This window comes from Myzus persicae, unplaced genomic scaffold (assembly GCF_001856785.1).
Source record: "Myzus persicae strain clone G006 unplaced genomic scaffold, MPER_G0061.0, whole genome shotgun sequence".
NCBI classification, from domain to species: domain Eukaryota; kingdom Metazoa; phylum Arthropoda; class Insecta; order Hemiptera; family Aphididae; genus Myzus; species Myzus persicae.
In genome coordinates this window covers 45,646-65,373 of record NW_019104151.1, presented here as the reverse complement: position 1 = coordinate 65,373, position 19,728 = coordinate 45,646, and the positions used below count along the sequence as shown (strand labels likewise).

Genomic DNA, 19,728 nt, shown 5'->3' with positions numbered 1-19,728 from the left:
CCACCCAAATTAATCAACCCTCGTCTCTTTTCGTTTCTGACTCAACTGATCCTGAAGTTTCAAGTTCTTCTGAAAAAGTTTCTTCCGTTGGAGGAGAACAAGAGCTTTTATTTGTAAATGATGTAGGAATCTATTTAGAGAATAAGCCGACAGATAACGAAAAAAAAATAAAAGTTTTTCAAAAACCGTGGATGCCACCTTTATTATGAGTGATAAACGACGTCATTCTTTCCAACGCCATTGGATGGGACAATATTCTTGGCTCGTATTTTTAGATGTTGCCAAAGGTGCTTTTTGCAAAGTGTGTGTTTTATTTGGTCGTAATCACGATGGTCATGGGGGTCAAGAACGACAAGAACTACGGCCTTTAGTGGCCATCCCATTTATAAATTCTAAGAAAGCTAAACAAATATTTGATAGTCATAGTAAGCCAGTAAGGCAAACTATCATATGTTTTCAGTTGAGAAAGCACAAGGGATTGTGTCAGTTATGAGTGTTATGACAGGAGAAACTACTGATATTAATATAACATCTATAAGTTCAGAAAATAAAGAAAAAGCCGAAGAAAATAGAAAAAAATTGATCTCTGTTGTTGAAACTGTAATCCTATGTGGTCGTCAACAAATAGCTTTAATAAGTAAAAATGAAACTGGCAAAATAGGTTTAACTGAAGTCAGAACCCCCATACAATGATGGTAATTTTCGGGCAATTTCGAGATCTCGTGCAAGATCGGGAGATCTTTTCCTATAGGAACATATTTTATCCCTAACATTCGACAGTCCATCAATGTTTACGCCACCAACAATACAAAACGAAATTAATGATCTATGGCAATTTTTTTCGAAAAAAATGTTGTCAATAGAATAAAAAATGCTGGGTTTTTACCATTCTTGCAAGTGAAACTCAAGATATATCAAGGTATGATAAATTAGCTTTTTGCATTCTGTACATAGGCAGAAATATTGAGGGGGCTCAAATATTTGATGACAAATGGACCCGTGGGGGGCATTACCCCCACACCCCCAACAAACTAATTTTTACATTAAATCACTCATAAAAAATTGTTCTCGTTGACTCGTTATCATAACAACTTAAATAATTACAAACATAAGAAAAAGAATAGCTAATAAAATACAATTACCATTTTTAACTTAATTTTATTATTTTTTTACATTTGTTGTTAAAAGTATTTAAATAGCTTCAGTACTTAAAGCTTTAGTCTAATCTTTTTCAATATATAATGTTCAAAGTTCATTCAATTTTTTTTATGTATACATGTTCTTAGACATGTTTTTATTTTCCTCATAGCAGAAAAACTTCTTTCGCACGTAGCCGAGCTAATAGGTAAGTGTTGAAGCAATTTGTATTATTTTATATAAACTAGGAAATACTTGAGGTGAAATATTCTTTTTGATATCTTCAATATCACCTCTTTTAGATTCAACTAAATAGTTCTTTGCAACCATCATTTCCGACCTTAGACTTTGTTAGCAAATATTTTAACCCGATAAATCCTAAAAAATAATTATTTTATTTATAATTTTATTTAATAAATTAGTACCTACAGAATAATTATAAAATAATTATATTTCAATTAATATTAAAAATACCTTAAAATGGTCAATATACTGAGTACTCCCATCATAGTTTAGTTTTATAAATTCATCAACTCCAACAGCAAGGGACAAGTTTTCTTTGGAAAACCGTTTTTTATAATTTTCAATAATAGAGTAGATTACTTTAAAATATATATTTATTCTAAAATAATCTTCAGCTACAGTAGTTTTTACATCCATTGCTTCAGATGTTGCACCAGTAGTCATGCTTACTAAAAACTGAACCAAATGACTAGGTTGTTGTCTTTTCCTTTTCGGCTCTAGTTAAAAGGAAACATAAGAAATTTAAATTATGATGTTAATGATTAAAATTAATACATTTTAGTACAAATTACCTTTCACTTGAGATGGTATATCAATTGAAAAACCGTGTACTTTGACAAATATTTGTAATTTGTATTGATGTCCACATACTAGAGAAACTTTCAGAAGTTCAAGAGTCTTCAAATGATTTTATCACACTGTTAATTAATTTAGCTGATATTCCTAATGTGGCATTTATCTTGGAGAATATTGCTTAGTACATTAATACAAGATAATACATGGGTCATGATGAATAAAACTACCTACAACAAATTTTCCTGTAGTTGTTGCGAGTATTCCTAAAGAATAAAAATAATGATTTTAGCTATAAATAAATAGTTAGAAATATTATTTTATAATTAAAAAGCTATGTTTATTGTACCTACAGCTTCATTCACATCTCTATCAGCTTCATTTTCAATTTCATTGTTAAGTACACTAAGAATATTTTAAAAACACTGTTTCAAAGCTTCGTAATTTTTATACCTGCAGTTCCATCTTGTATTCTTGTGTTACTAATACGCCCGATAGTTTTTATTTTCAAGCCCAAGCTTTTTTGTAAATCAGTTAATTGGCGATTTTTGAAGGGTGAGAAAAATGTACATGTATACACTAATTAGTATTGATATACCTTGAGGTTTCCTAAAAACAAGCAATTTTAATTTTAATTTACTCATTAACTATTGATAAACTAAACACAAATACTTCATTAAAATAATGTTACTTTAACAATTTTACACATATCCTCAACAACTAAATTGATTCTATGAGCCATACAGTGTGTAAAAGTGACATGTGGAAATTTGATCTTTATTTTTGATTGGACTCCATTAAATTTTCCAGACATCACATTCGCACCATACGACTGTGAAACTATTTGAGCTTTTTCACTTAATTTATATGTCCGCAGGTAATATAAAATATGGCCACTTAAAGCTTGAGCATCCTGTTTCCCGGAATAGTCAATAAATCCAAGAAACCTTTCTTGAATATCCAAATCATTTACATATCGAATGCACAGAGACATCTGCTCATCTTTATAGCACCTAAAAAATTAAAATTATGTCAAAATAAAAAAATAAAAATACAATATTGTACATTTTAATGGTAAATAAAATCATTTTATTTTTACATTATTATATTATGCATTTCTTACCGTGCTTCATCACACATTATACTGAATGTTCCTGTACCAACTTCTTCTATAGTTAAATCTCTAACACTATTTGCACATATGTCAATAATTTCATCCTATATATGGTGACTAGTGTTATTTGTGTCTTTAGAAAATATTTCAGAAAACTTGGGTATGTGCTTGGAGATTAAAACACAGGCTTCCTTAAAATTCCCTAAAAATAAAACAAACAGTTCAATACTAAATTGATAATATACTTTTTTCTTATTTTTTTATAAGATACTTTGATTTAATGAGGTTTTGTTTTCATTGAGTCTTCTAAAGGCCAATCCTTGAGCTGCTAAATATGGTGTTATATCAATAAGGGCATAAGGCAGTTCATATACTCTCTATTAGCTGCAATTTCTAATTGATGCTGAGTTGTTAGTTGAGTATGAACAGTGCCAGTTTAACATTAACAATTATATTATTATGTCCTGACCATTTTGCAATACAAGTCAAGTGGGTCTTTGTACTAGCATGGGTATCAGGCTTTGACTGTTTCCCATTTTTTGAACCTCTAGATCCACATAACTGTAGGTATCAAATAATTTAGATATTTTTAATTTTATTTTTACATTTTACCTAGGGTACCTCCAATAAAAAGGTCAAACCTTCAATAAAATACAGTTTTTATTTTGGTAGCAAATAAAAAATACTGAGTAAAATTAGGTACCAATATGCAGAGAAGGGCATAATTTAAATACATTTTTTTCAGACGATTGTTTAGATACCAAATTATTATTGAATGTAGTTTTCACAATAATTCGAATAAAAAATGTATTTTAAGATATAATTTATAGGTCATAATTCTGAAATTGTAATGATTTTATTTTAAGTATTTTGAAATGTTAATTGATTTTTAGCTCTCCAGTCTCCGGTCATATTTTATAAAATCTATTTACGTTCTTTTGGAGTATTTTCATTTAGGTACTTATATAATAATTGATAAAACACACTTTTTCCAATTTTTAAACCCAAAGGTTGTGAATGTAAGTTCAGTTTGGTTGTTTCCAAATATTTGACATGCATAACAAAATATGGCATCCTTATTAATACTGTATTCAAGCCAATTGTTATTCTCATAGTATTTAGAATTGAAGTCACGTTTTTGAGTTGCAAATTGTGTTGCGGGAATCCTTAAATATTATTTAATAAAATTAATAATAATAAAATATATTATTTATTATAGATACCTAGGTGAATACTAAATTCATAACTTACCTTTATTATGATCTTTTATTACCAGACTCTAAATCACCCAAGTCTAAATCCGAGTCGTCGACAACTACTTCAAGTTGATCAGTAGTATTTGTCGGTATCTCTTTCGATATCTCTTCAGTTGTTTTTGATTTAAATTTAAATATTTCAATCATATTTGAACTAAATTATTTATTAAAAATCTAAATCACAATCTCAAAATAAACGTATTTCCAAGAACATAAAACAATAAGTAAAATATAATTTAGTATAAAATGGTCAATACGGTTACGGTAACGGTACAAATACGAATGTACGATACTCATTAGTCATTACAATGTACAATGTACGAATACGATTCATTCAATCACGATAAACTTAACGATTGGTTTAATACAGTTATAGCGATAGTCCTATAATAGTTATCGCTTCTTGAGAAATAACAAAAATTAGAAAAGAAATTATATTTTTTCCATCTATAAATAGAACGGTATAATATGTTATTCAATATTGATGGCCAATTGGTACAAAATATGTACAATATTAGGTATATAAACACAATATAACATTATAGTGAATTGTGACTTAATTGTTCGGTATGTTAACGTAAATAATAAATTGGTAAATAGTATGTATGGAATGTACTAGGTACACTTAAATAATTTTGGATATAAGAATATAAAATAATGAACAAAATTCTGCAAACTGTACAAAATTACGGTATTGTTTGTTTAATATTTTTAGAGGGGCTTTAACTTCAAGTTAATTATTTTGGGGATGCTAAGCCCCCGTAAGCCCCCCCTCGATCTCCGCCTATGATTCGATATGTAGACGATTCTTCTACGGATAGGATATTCATCAGACGAGATTTCTTAGAGTTCATGCATGTGAAAGATGTGACAACTTCTGCGTTAGCCACCACCATCATGTAATGTACAATGACTCTTGGATTGGATATGGAGATGCTAGTTAGCCAAGGATATGATGGCGCTGCTGTGATAGGTAGTCAATTACGAGGAGTGAGCACAATAATGTTAGAAAAATACCCAAAAGCTCAGTTCATCCATTGCGCAGCCCATACTTTAAATTTGGTTTTGTCTTTTGTGAAATTCCGATGATACGAAACTGTATTGGCACAATTAAGACAGTAGGTAATGCATTTTTTTAGACAATCTGCGTTGCGTGATGAATTTATTAAAGATGTAGCAGATTTAGCTAGACATTTTTCTATTTTTCAGGTTTCAAATTAAACTGAAGCTCACAACAGCAGATAAAGTAATTGTTTATTGCTTGTAACTAGAAAGTAACGGTAAATACATACCAATCTCAGGATTTCTTATGTCATAATAATTATGGTCATGAAGAACACATGAAAAATCTATAAACATGTAGACAACGTATTAAAAATTGAAAATTTTTATATATTTGTTAATAATATAATACAAACCACCATTTCAGTTAATAATAATAAGTGAGACACTATTAACAATCAAATATGATATTGTATTTTGATAAATTTTACTGTCAAATCAAAATATTAGTCTTATAATATTTAAGTTAATTATAATATAATGACAATATTCAATAATATAATGTACTAAGGGTTGTAATTTGAATAAAACCCAAACCATAAGCTAATTTAAATAAAACATAAAATACATACTTTTTAATATTATGTGTTACAACTTAGAAATATATATTTTATATATGTACCAGATACAAAACTATGTAAAGGCTACGAGAGAAGATTACTGTTAGTATTTGATATTTTAAAATATCCAATTATTAATATCTAAATTGACTTTAACCAGTTAGGAAATAGAATATAAATCTAAACGTGGTTAATTACAATAAGAGAAAGAAAATATGACAGCTATATTAAAATATTTATTCTATTACAAAATTTAAAAATATTTCAATGAGAATATAAATAATCAAAATTGTAATAAAAGAAAAAAAAGAAAAAATGTATACAAGACAAATATTAAGAAAAATAAAGTATATTTTTTTACACAAAATGTATAATTCAATTTAAAACTTATTTATAATACATAGTATTTTTTAAAAACTTGTCTTATATTTTAGACAAGAATAATTTTACATAATATTTTAAGAAAGTGGTTGATTTAATTTAATATCCAGAATGATAAAAAATGATCAAGTATTATTATATGGTTTATTGTTTTCTTTTTTACTTGGATTTTGGTACTTATTCAATTATATGCTGATTGTTAAGTATTGTGTTAATTAGTTATATATAAGATAAACAAAGGTATCAATTGTAAAAAAAAACACGTTATACAAGTGGATGCTTAAAATGTATACATTTACTATTTTACTTGAATTATATATTGGAATACATTATAGGTATTATTCTATTTACATACTTGCACATAGAAAATTAAACAATTTATGAAAAACATATACACCTACCTTACAAACAATTTGTACACAACCAAATTAATCATTAAGTACCTATTAGTTATGCCTATACATAAAATATAACACATACATTACATACAATATGTTTAACATGGATATATTTTTGATCTGGATACAAAAAAATGCACCGACAGTTGTAAAACATTTTCAAAGTTTAAACCCAAAAACATATCCACGATTATTTGTTTTTTTACAAAATGACATGACTTTTAATTGTATTATGTGTGATATTACCATTGCTATTCAGAATTTCATTCCTTTTTATTCGCCGATTAATGAGAATACTAGAGAAAGACTATGAGTATTAATTAGTAATTAAACAGCTAAAAATTAAGAAACAATATAACCAAACCAATAATATTTTTCAAGTTTTTAAAAATCGAGGGATATTACTGTATGACTTTTATTATAATAATATAATTATCATCAATATAAATTAATATATTGAATATGGTAATTATGATTCAGTGAGTTGGTACTGCTTTTCCAAATTGAAGGGTGACATTCCAAAAAGTACTATTGCCCAAATTCAAACTTTCCAGGAGAGCAGAATAACTGTTTTTGGTATAAATCTATGCGTGAGCTTACATTTATGATTTTTTATCAATTTACATTAAAAAAAGAAATAGATTTTAAGAGTCAAAATTCACATTTCTGAAGTTATAAGATAATTAATCCGGGTTTAAAATTAACCTCTTGGGTCAAAACAAACTATAGTTGGGGCTTACAACTTGAGTCATTTAAAACATACTATACTAGATTTAATAAATACTATGACAATGTAATTGTTTGCAAAATACAAGTGTATTTATTGCTATTAATATTAACCAGATAAAAAAAATATGAACAAACAAATGTTATTATTATAATTTTGTAATAGTAATGTATTATTACTAAATCAATGAGTTCAAATGAATAAGCAATAGGTAATTTATAGTAATAAAAGAAAAACATTGTAAAACCCAAGAATATTTTTCTTATTATTTAATGACTCAAGCAAATTAATATCTTGAACCATAATAACAAAATAAAACAATAAAATCAACTTTAATACAAAACAGTAGGTATATTTCATATTAAGTATCTATATGACTGTACATTATATGTTTAAATTATTTTAAATTATGTCATTTGACTTAAAAATATCTTTGTAGAATTCTGAAGTATTTTCTGAAACTATAAAAAACAGCATTACATTTTCGACATCTTTCTATCTATACTATTAAGAATTGGTTTTCATCAGAATTTGGTGAAAAGTTTACTGTTTTTTCCCCTTTATTGTATTAAAACATTTTTTGCTCAGGAGATTTAAATATGTTTACTTTCATAATACTTTTTGCTAACTTTTTAAAGTCTTACATAAAAAAATCTTAATTTAGCATATGAACTTTTGTAAATTGCCTAAATGTATCGTGGTATTCAGTAGGTCCTACTTTATGGTCCTGCTGAGTAGGAGATACAATAATTTCTTTTTTAAGGAGGCATTTTTCGATACACCCTAATACATGATCAGGCGTGATATAACTATGCATCCTAACTGGAAATATATGAATTATATTATCAAAAACTGTTTGTCAGCAATTTATATAATATAATAATGTTGTGATTGTAAACTGATTTTTATTTCCAGAAATGAAAAGTCCACTTTTCTTGATACATTTTGCTTTAATTAAATAAAATAAAATATTATAAATATATGAATATTACAATGTTAGCTAATGTGATATAGAATGGTCATAATAATTATATTTGTCATGTTATATTGCACAGTAGTTACTGAAAATAACATTTTATTACGCCAAAAAGTTGATGACAAACATTATTATATTCATAGATAATATGTTATAATGAAAAAGTACATTTACTTTGAGCAGCAAGTGCGAGTTTTTTTAATGTACTCATATTTGAAATCTTTTTCTTTTACATAATAGTATTTAAAAAATAAATTATTTTTCATCAGTTGTATCCTTCTGTGATAAGTTTATGCATAATAGTATAATACGTTACCAATGAACTTTTGGCGGTAACAGCCAATTTTATAACACTTTTTGTTATCATCAAATAAAGTAAGTAATAATTTTTTTTTTTATCGAATTGATATTGATATTGATCAATTTATGAACTTAAAATTAGAATTAATCGTATTTACAAATTTAATATTCAAATTTATTGAAACAAAGTTACATCAAAATTAATTTGGTGGTGGTGAGAATACCAAAGAGCAATGGCACGTTTTGGAAAATAGTTTATTATTGATGACCTATGTAATTAACATGAGAAATAGCACGTTCTTCTTTGAGATAGGCAATGGAAAGTAATAATATAGGCTATATCACGTTTTGAAACGAATACCGATTTTAATATCGATACTACTGAATAAAATCGTTATGATATCGACAAAAACGATTCCAAATTCGTATTCCCCAGCATATTTACCTCAATAATCGATATCTAAATCTCTTTTGATAAAAATGGCAATAGTACGTTTTGGAATTATCAGACAGATGCTTATCACTTATCTTTTTAATGTCATGAGTTGGCAACTATGAACTTTCTCAGTGCAACAAGTATTCTGCCATTACAACTGTGTAAAGTAAATGTCATCAAATGCGGCGTCCAGTCAGAAGTCTTAAACAATAATTAGTCAACAGTCATTACTATCATCGTCGTTCTCTTCAAGTGTCACGTCATTTATCCTTCATCTAGCCACCTCGTCGTCAGTCAACACTATATGTCAACATCATGGTAAGTTGAAATAATTTGCCATCATTTTCAAATGCTAAGAGCAAAATGGGTAGGTAACAACCTAACGTCATCGATAAGATTCCACTTTATTAAACGAATGGGCGGTTTTAAGGAATCATCTAGCCACCCTATCTGGGAAGTGCAAATATTCTTAAAATTTAACCTTTGAAAAAACAAATAGTTAATATTAGATACTAAAATGATTTTTTAATATAATTAAATATTATATATAATTAATATTTACAAGTGTACAGCATTCAATATATAAAAACATTAGTACCTACTTAACGATCATGGACTATCTAGAAGTTTAAAAGCTGCTGGTAGCTAGCTGTTAAATGTTAATACTTAATGGATAACACATAGCTTATGGCTGTAGTACTAGCTGACATCAACTAGAATATTAGATTATCATTTGAATGATATTTTTATTGATTATTGTGTGTAATCACAAAGCTAAGACATAATTCAATGTATTAAAACTAAAATCATAATGCCTCTGTTTCTGGTCAAATGGACAAAATACTATTTTTGAGGTTTAGGGGGTGTGACCACATTGATTATATGGTTCTGTGTCCATATTCATATAATCCTATAATGTGTTTCATAATGATTATGTCGTTAGGTATTTGGTATTTTGCCCCCTTAAGAATGAGGTATAAGCTATATAAGCTACCTACACGGAAGACCCAGAAGATCTATTGTAGGATATTTTTAAATAATAGTTACTAGGTTAACCTACTTGAAAACATGACTATTTTTTATACTAAAAAGACATATTTTCATTCCAATTATGTACTGATGGATCTAATTACAATTTTTTTATTTTTCAATTGTTTATATCTGATTTACATATCTTTATTCTTAGGACAAACAAGTTAATGAAAATCCCAGTCAGCGCAGGGCTTTAGATTCTAAAATATTTAGCAAAATTAAATCAAAATCCAGGCAAATATATTCATCAGTTCAAGAGCCAAATTTTATTCGCCATAAACATAAAACCAATCTAAATTTGCCTCCACCAAATTGGTTAAAAAGTGAAGGAGAATCATATGGAATACGATACACGACTGGAGATGTGCATGATTTTTCTAGGTAAAATATCTTGGGGATACTAATCTTTACAAATACCAATACATAAAATTAAATTAATAATGTTTATCTTTTTAAGTTTTCAAATGGCTGATATGTTTCTTGAATACATTGGCAAAGTGGATTTTGTGTCAAATGCAGAAAATTTTAAGAACCTGTGTAAGATATCATATGATAAAAAATCTGTAAGTAAATAATAATGTTTTTCATTTCCCGACTTTGCACTAAATATTATATAAAATATGTATGATATACAAGAACATGTAGATATTGCAATGCCAAATTATTTTATTAATATATAAAAAAAATATTTTATTTGAGTACATATAGATGAACTTACATTAGGTTTATAAATATTATATTTAGTTATTCTAATAAATAAAGCATTTACATTTCGTTGTATTGTCATTAGCATTAAATTTTTCATTTTTTGTTAAAGGTGAGCATGATGGTTCATAGAGTTGATAATACATTTTTATTAGATGAATTTGATATTGAGAAACACTTGATCAAGGCAACAAACGAAAAATGGGACTGGTTAAAAAAATTCTTTTACAACAATATTGTAAGATCTACTGATACTAAGGTAAGCATAGACATATTTAGAGTGGGCTTCTTTTATATATGGCCTTATTAGGCATTTTAATTTATAAAAATTATAATAATTAAAAATATTAATATAGGTATTTAATTGATATGTATTGCATAATAATTGAACAATAAGCATGATTGATATAATATTAAGTTGTGTGTAGTGATATAATGAAGAAAGCTCCCACTGGATATCCTCCGTCTTTGATATAAAATGAATTATATGAAATACATGAATGATTTTAATATAAATGTATAATTACTAGCTTATTATAGGGCCCAGAATAATATGCACTGAAAACTTGTATAATTTATTGGCTTATTGCATTGCATATTGTATTATTTTTTTTTTGTCTAAACAAAAGGTCATGAAGAACAATCAATTTTAAAAAAAAATGATACATTGTTACTAGTTTTAAGTCAAATATAAACTATTTTCATTATATATTCAATTTTAATCCAGTTATAGACAGATGACCGGCTGTTTGGATGGCCCGGCCGTGGCAATTTGGGTAACATATATGTGTTATATATTGTATACAAAACTAAATAGGTTATTGTATCATCTAGGGTGCATGTATGGAGTACTACCTTGATCATCGACGTTAGTAGATACATACTAGATAGTGTTTAACTTTAAAAATTTCAAAAATTCTAAGATATAATAATCATTCAATAAATATATCATTCAAGTTTAAATTATGTATTATTGTTATCAGTAGGTACCTATCTACTTTAATATCAGTGTGTATTAATTTGTCTTCAATTATCTGATAGGCACAGTTAAAATATTACGTGTCTGTCCCTGGTAAAATTAGTTTACTAATTGTTTTGGTGTGAAAAAAATTTAGTAATCAAATAATAAAACATTGCTAAATATTGTCGATAATCATCAATATGTAATTAAGTTATTTTTTGGAACTCAAAATTATGTATGATATTAATAATAAAATTGTAGAGTTATAAATACAGTTTAGGTAGATAGATACCTATCAAGAATTTTCAATTGAATTGAATTATGTCTTATAGAATTTAATATTTTTATTCGTATACAATAGGTGAAATGTATCACTAATAAACAGAATGATTTTAGAAGTATACAAAATAAAGCTTTGGTATCAAAATTTCTGCACCATAGCATTGCAATGGATTCCCATAATTATAAAGCAAAAAATAACATTTTTCATAACGACACTTCTCCAGTAAGTTTAACTTAAAAACATCACTGTTATATTTTAGTTAAATACCTACTTATTGCAATAATGTGTGAATAAATTATTTACAGTTATTGTCTCCTCTACCAAAAACGATACCAGAAGAAGTATTTCCAGATTTTCCTCAAAATCAACAACTATTTAACCGAAATGTTTTATGGGATTTTGGAAACTTGCAAATGTTAATTGGTACAAATTTACCAGTTTTTAAAAGTTGCAATAATTCTTCTTTAAGTGCAAGACTGAGGTTTAATATTTACCTACGAACATACTTTATTATGATTTTTATTGAGTAAGAGAATATAAATGTTGTTTGGTTAATTTTAGAGACATGTCAAAACCTCTGAGTATATTGACTGGAATTGATTATTGGCTGGATAATTTAATGTGCGAAATCCCCAACATTGAATTGTGTTATCATATAAATGGTATTGTCCACAATTATGAGTTATTAAAGACTGAAGATTTACCATTTTTGAATGGCTCAAAATTTTCACCACAAAATATAAGCAATAATATACAAAGTACATTATCATTTTTAAAATCAAATGTTATAAGTGTTGGACACACATACTGGTTATTTAAAGGTATTAATTATTTCATTATTGTATGTAAAACTAGAGATTATTATGAATTTTACCCATTCAATTACAGGAAAAAATGATAATCTGGTAAAACTTTATGATTTGACAACATTGTGTTCTGAATCATTAATTGATAGCGTAAATCCATTTGCAGTTCCAGTGGCTAGGTTATTATACCGTGTTGCTTGTAAATTTAGACATAACCCAGAAGATGGAAAACTATATAATCCAGTTACTATTATACATTTACTAAACAATTGTCTAAAATTATTAGACAAAACTAAATACCCTCAAGTAATAATGACTAGTAACTAATATTGATTGTTGATATTCTAATCACAGGTATTATTTCCTAACTTTCAGGCTGTGACATCTGTCAATTACATGCTATCAGATATCTACATTGCAGTGCATAATAATCCATTAAGCCATGAAATTGCAGATTGCACTTATTTGGGTAAGATATCCGTTGATGGTCATGTTCAGAATAGCAGTGCATCAACTAATTTTGATCATTGGACTTATTCTGTTGACATTCAAAGTGAAAATATATCAGACAAGAAAGAAAATATAACCCAAAGTAATAATTAAATATTATTTTGGTAATTTTTATATTGGAAGACAATTTATGATTTTGAATACAATATTTTTTTATTATTTTAGACCCAGAATACTATACTGCAAATAATTTGATAATAACTATAGACGACTGTATTTATAAGGCATTGTATTATATTGGATGCAGTTTAAGTGGTTTACAATATTTCAAGAATAATGAAGATATCTCGGTTAGTATAACTGTTCATTTAAAAAAAAAAAAACAATTTTAAATTTTAAATTTGATCTTAAAAAAGGTTGAACATCGCCTCAGAAGAATACTTTTCGAAAAAGCATCAAATGTTTATTTTATTTTAGGCGGAAAATGTTTTAAATCCAATAAGTAAGATGAGTGAATAATATTTTAAATTGTTAAATGTTAAACATGTATTTTTTTTCTTAAGTTATGGAATAGCATTAAAATTTTTTCGCCGATCACTTGAATGTCAACTATTCAATTCTAATACACAAAATATCTTCAATTTATTGAGAGGTGTATTAGAATGTTGTGGCAATTGTTTTCTATCAATTTTGAATGTTTGGGATAAAATAGAACAGTATACGAGCGAGTTTGAAACTGATGAAGTTTATGATGTTGAATTAAGAGAGACATTGATAATTAATTCTAAATACTGCACTATCAAAGGTCATCAAATAATAGTACTTAATTGTACTACTTAACTATAATTACTTACATAATAATAAATTACTTTTTTAACGTTTTAGATTTAAATTTAATTCCGACAAGACTCAATAATTCAAGAGAAAGCTTGTTGAATGCAGCAGAACAGTGTTACTTGCGTGCTTTAGCATTAGAAACAAATATTCAGGAAAAAACTTCTCTGAATAAACGTTTAGGCAGTGTTTACAGCGAATACTCTAAATTTTACATGAGTGAAATATTAGGTAAGTTGAAGTATAATTTAAAATCTATTAACTATTAATGTATATATATTTTTTAAATTGTTTAATATTGTATTTTTATGTAGTTGCCATACAAAATAACATCTCTCTAACTCCTGTAAAGTTAAAATGGCTTAAAAAAAAATCAGAGCATTATTTAACATTGGGAAGTGATATATTTAAAACAAATAATGATAAGTCTAACTTTGTAATGATACATATAAACTTAGCATGTGTGTACAGAGACATAGCAGGATATTCATCAACATTTCAGATTCATACCAAAGAATTTTTTAAAGAAGATAATTTATATTTAAAGGTTGGTTTTATAGATAAATGATTAAATTTTAGCTTAAAATATATATTATGTATTAAATGCAATTTAAGGCTGTGAATATGTATATGAAAAGTTTGTCTGAGCTTGAGGAACGTAATTCTAATCGAAAACTTTGGGATATGGTTTTCTATGAATTATTTTCAGTTCAGTACTATTTGTCAGTTCAAAACTATTTGGCACTATACCGAGTAAGTATACAGCTGTTTGAATTATATAAAATTATTATGATTAAAATTATATATATAAATTATATTAATGAGAATTAATTTTTCAATATTTAGGACGGTTCAAGTAACTACCAAGAATGTATCAATTCATTCATAATAGCTTTGAAATATTGCGATTTGGAAAATGATACACCCAATAGATTTAATTATGAGTATCAAGCCGCATTTATTTACTTAGGTTTGGCATCTTTGTATTCTGTTCGTTTGGAGTATGTATAGACAACACCATTTTATAATATATTAATAGTAATTATGCTGTTTGACTTATCGTTTTTAAAATAAATGTGAATGTTTATTTACTAGAAAATGTATCATGAATATGAAGTCTCAAGAGGCTGATTCTTTTTTATATCAGACAAAGGTTTACTATAGTAATTCATTTGAATTATATTTTAAAATTAAGTGTCCAGTGGAAGCTCTTGAAGTTCTTGTAAAAATGATAAGATTAGACATGCGCTTTATTAATGGTATCATAGGTATGTAAAATGTACCCAATTATTATTATGATTCATACCACTTTTATCAATATTATGTTATGACTCAGGTGAATGGCTTGTTAAACATGTCGAGTCCATTATAAGAACATTGGGAAAATGTGATGCAGTGTTTTTGATGTTCTTGGAAAATAAGGACATAATGAGAGATGTACCTATATCAGATCAAGTCGAAGAGTTAGCCATTGTAGATGAATCAAACTTTGAAATGAAAAAACTAAAATTTTTAAAAATGCTCTACGAAAATGTGTGCAATCTCTTGAAATTTATGATCAAAATGTCTAAAACATTGAAGTAAGTTAGCCTGTCAAAAATAATATAAATTTAGTATACAATTGTTTTAGTATAAGTTAAGATATTATAGTTATTGTTTAAAATCAAATTATTTTTAAGTGATTCAAAGTTAATTTGTTTCTTCAGATGGCTGGCTGACAAAGAAGATGAACTAAAAACCATTTATAGTGTACTGTTAAGGAATACAGTTGGTGACAGTAATTATTCTCAACTAATGGTAACTGTAAAACAATTATCTACGTTTTGTGATAATTAAGTAGGTAACAGATTACCAGTTAGATTGAACATACTATTATAAAAAATTACATTAATTAAATGAAAAATACAAATAAATCATTATACATTTTCTTTACATTAGACTTTCATTTTTGTTTATTTAGTTTATAATATAGTGTTGTGTAAGCTATATTATGAAATCAAAAATAAATTTAACAACATTATATGTTAAAAGACTTTTGCCGGGTTGCACGAACAATCACTAAACATTTAATGAATCAACAGTGAGCTCATGGTCCTTTAAATATGATTTAGTGACCCATGATTGGTCCATTAAATGTTATTGGACCTTTAAATTAATACATTTTTCATGCAACCCGGCATTTATTTACTGTTTTTACAAGGTTTGGCTCCCTTTGTTTATTGAAACTACGGTTGTAGATGTACTGGTTACACGACTCTTATATTAAATTGCTTATGAGACATGGACCATTCAATATGTCATGCGATAAGGCTTTTCGTAGAACTAGATCGTAGTGTACACTTTACACTAGCTGTAAATCATAAAACTCTTGTACGGACTATGGTTGCTTAAGTCATAGATAATAAATTGAATTGAATAGAAGAATTGAAATATTTGGATATGTGTTTTGCACAGACACAAAAAAAAAAAATGGCAAAAATATCGTTTGTCTAGTCGGTTGAATTTTTCAATACGAGAATATTTATTAAAGAGATGCATATTGCATTTGATGTTTTAAGTCCTATGATAGTTTTTATATGATCAAGTTTTTTTGCTGTAAAGTGTTGGATGTTAATTCAACCTTTACTTTGTGCAACGCGAGAAGCTAGACATGCATATAATATAAATTTATATATCCTTGCCCAAATAAAATAGCAATAAATAAAATATTATAATGTTATATTATATCAATAAATAACAAAAATGTACTGTTATTGGCTATCTCCCAATATGCGGTCTACCTCCGTTTTGTGTACTAGGTAACTATAAATATGAGTACAGTATACGGTCTATCAATGTTATGGTGTTCTACTTATAGCTGGGAATCCATTTATATTTAATAAATTATTTATTATCTACCAATTTATGTTTTATCTTAATTGCTCATAACAATATATATTTTATCATGTAACAATTCTGTTCATTCTTATTCCTGGTTTGGATATAAAGGTTTATCTGAAAAATGCTATGTATATGAAACAGTTAATCATTCAACAAATTTTTTGGAACCTGAAACTGGTGCCAATACGCAAAGAATTGAAAGTCTTTGAAAGCCTCTTAGACTTTAAATTGTTAAGAAAATGTGTGGTACCAATGGAAGACCTCTTAGAGAGGTACTTAGCGGAGTATTAGTGGTGAGAATCAAATAAAACTGAAAACATTTTTGATGCTTTCCTTAGAGATATCAAATTATACTTTGTGGATAATTTTGTAGATCCTTAATTTATCAAAACATATTTTATTTATACTATTAATAGCTATTTGAAAACTGTGTTTTAATGTAATTTATAGTATAACAATTATAAATGAATTTCTTAATAAATTTGAATTTTTTTTTTTATACTTTTAATATTATTACAGTAGACCACGTCCATTTTGGTAGACCGCATATTAGGAGACAGCCCTGTTATTAATCAAAATGTTACTTAATACATGCAATTGAAATAACGAAAAAATAAGATGAATAGAAATGAGGCTCCTGCCTATAATTATATTAAGATCTGATATTTAAATTAAGAATCTGAATGATTGTCTACACTTATAAGTGCTGGAGAATAATACTAGATGCAAATATTTGAATTACACTACTACCTTTCTCCAGTTGTTCGGAGGGCTTTAGAGGTCATGTATTCGAGAATTTGATCAAATACACCGTACAATATAATTGCACTGTGTAAACTATGAATGTATTATAATAGAATGCAGTCAATTTAATATATTTTATATTAAATGTCTTACCTGACTCCCAGCTGCCTCTAGATTATGCTGTACAAGTTTTAGGTAACATGGATTGATTACTCAAAATACATAAATATAATTAGTGAAAAACACACTGATTTTTATTGATCTTAAGATTCAGTGTTTGGTGGTTGTTGCTAAAGGCTGATGCTCATGTACTGATTAAGGGACGACATGATTATGCTGACCAGAGAGTAGTAGGCGGCTGTATCAAAAGTTTGTTTTGCAAATCAGAGAGGTAGATTTATTTTTGGCGACAAGTACCTTTTTTGGCCATACCCATTTTCTCTGTTGGCATGTAAGAAAGCCACACGCCCTGGGCCTTACAGTTGCCAATAGGTAAGTGCCAATTTTTGAATTTGTGATGGTTTAATATAGTTGAAGTCTTTTTGTCTGTGGCAATGATTTTATTGGATTCTGGAGATGTCCGATTTCTATACGTCTGACAGTCTGGCCGTTATTTATTCGTCTATTACATTTTATTTTATTTATTTAACTATGTGTGAGCACATAATTACAATTTACAACATTTATCATAATCTTAATAAATGTATTTTAATATTGCCAAAACTGAATTAACGATACCTAACTAACCTGATATAATAAAACCTAATATACCCAAAAGATATAATATTAGGTACAGCTTATAATAAATTGTATGTTTGATACAAAATGGGATAAATTTTACAGTAGATATAGGTACAAGGTAGTATTTTATAAATACATTGGTAATATTTTTTTTTGTGCTAAACATGTAAGTAGTATAGATACCCGGCATCGCCCATCGCCCATGAAAAGATTTGCTTTCTTTTTATAAATATATTTATTAAAAAATGTGTATGCCATATTCTTACAACTGATTGAACGCTTTGTGCTGTCATGTGTTTTTAAATTTGTAAAAAGTGTAAAGTCAAATAATATTTTTGAGTTTCTTACAAGTCACTTCAAGGGAAAATTGATTGATGTACCTACAACCTGTAGTGAATTGTGGACACGATAATACTGTGCAACTTATACCCACCTAGGTAGGCAATGCATGCCAATTGTACTCATTAAATACTTGTAATATTTACAATTATGAATAGTTAATATTTAAAATCAATAAATTAAAACAATTTTAAATACATCTATTTAAGTTTTTTAAATTTTAATATTCATTTCTCTACCTATTCATTAGTAAATATAAAAATAAAAGTAAACAAATAGCTATTAATTTCAATAATAAAACCTAATAATTAAACAAAAGTCAATTTTGTTTTAATTCCTTTAATTAATTAAAATAACATTAGTTAACTTAATAAGATATTATATTAGTAGGTAATAGTGAAAATTCAACTAAAAGAGAAAAAAATAATATTTTGCAATCATATTATTGTTAAATATGTACAAAATTAATATTTTTATAGATGAATCCTAAGTAACAGTGGTGTATGTACCTAAATACACTGCACTCCACTGTCATGGACCAGACCGGTCGGCTTCTGCCGTGACCGTGGCATTCGTAGAGATGTGCTGCCTCTTTATCAACAATTTCTTGAGCTGCTTAAAATTTTGCTGGACGTCTTTCAACTTGGCCATCAGTATAAGGTCCGATCCAATGAACCCATTTGACCTCAATACGGCCTTGTGATAACTGTTAAAACAAACAATGAGCGAAATTCATTAACTACTGATTATCACCATAAGATAGTGATGAGTATAAGAAGAATGATAAGAA

At 27.2% G+C, this 19,728-nt stretch overlaps 3 protein-coding genes across 3 annotated transcripts; 2 read left to right on the top strand and 1 right to left on the bottom strand.

The window, feature by feature from the left end:
• Positions 1 to 205: 205 nt before the first annotated feature.
• LOC111039302 lies at positions 206 to 693 on the top strand. Its single transcript, XM_022322764.1, has 2 exons — positions 206 to 425; positions 461 to 693. The coding sequence occupies exons 1-2, from the start codon at positions 206 to 208 to the stop codon at positions 691 to 693; spliced, it is 453 nt and encodes a 150-aa protein (XP_022178456.1).
• An 807-nt stretch (positions 694 to 1,500) lies between these two features.
• LOC111039301 (zinc finger MYM-type protein 1-like) lies at positions 1,501 to 5,361 on the bottom strand. Its single transcript, XM_022322763.1, has 8 exons — positions 5,341 to 5,361; positions 3,077 to 3,171; positions 2,645 to 2,966; positions 2,552 to 2,562; positions 2,307 to 2,358; positions 1,953 to 2,058; positions 1,792 to 1,877; positions 1,501 to 1,515 (listed from the first exon to the last, which is right to left on the bottom strand). The coding sequence occupies exons 1-8, from the start codon at positions 5,359 to 5,361 to the stop codon at positions 1,501 to 1,503; spliced, it is 708 nt and encodes a 235-aa protein (XP_022178455.1).
• Positions 5,362 to 9,135: 3,774 nt separating this feature from the next.
• Positions 9,136 to 16,070, top strand: LOC111039310 (erythroid differentiation-related factor 1-like). Its single transcript, XM_022322773.1, has 19 exons — positions 9,136 to 9,481; positions 10,350 to 10,576; positions 10,653 to 10,758; positions 11,013 to 11,159; positions 12,223 to 12,366; positions 12,450 to 12,625; positions 12,706 to 12,965; positions 13,033 to 13,256; positions 13,326 to 13,542; positions 13,626 to 13,750; positions 13,817 to 13,902; positions 13,964 to 14,205; positions 14,286 to 14,465; positions 14,549 to 14,781; positions 14,850 to 14,987; positions 15,081 to 15,235; positions 15,330 to 15,502; positions 15,571 to 15,814; positions 15,941 to 16,070. The coding sequence occupies exons 1-19, from the start codon at positions 9,479 to 9,481 to the stop codon at positions 16,068 to 16,070; spliced, it is 3,210 nt and encodes a 1,069-aa protein (XP_022178465.1). The 5' UTR covers positions 9,136 to 9,478.
• Positions 16,071 to 19,728: the final 3,658 nt, after the last annotated feature.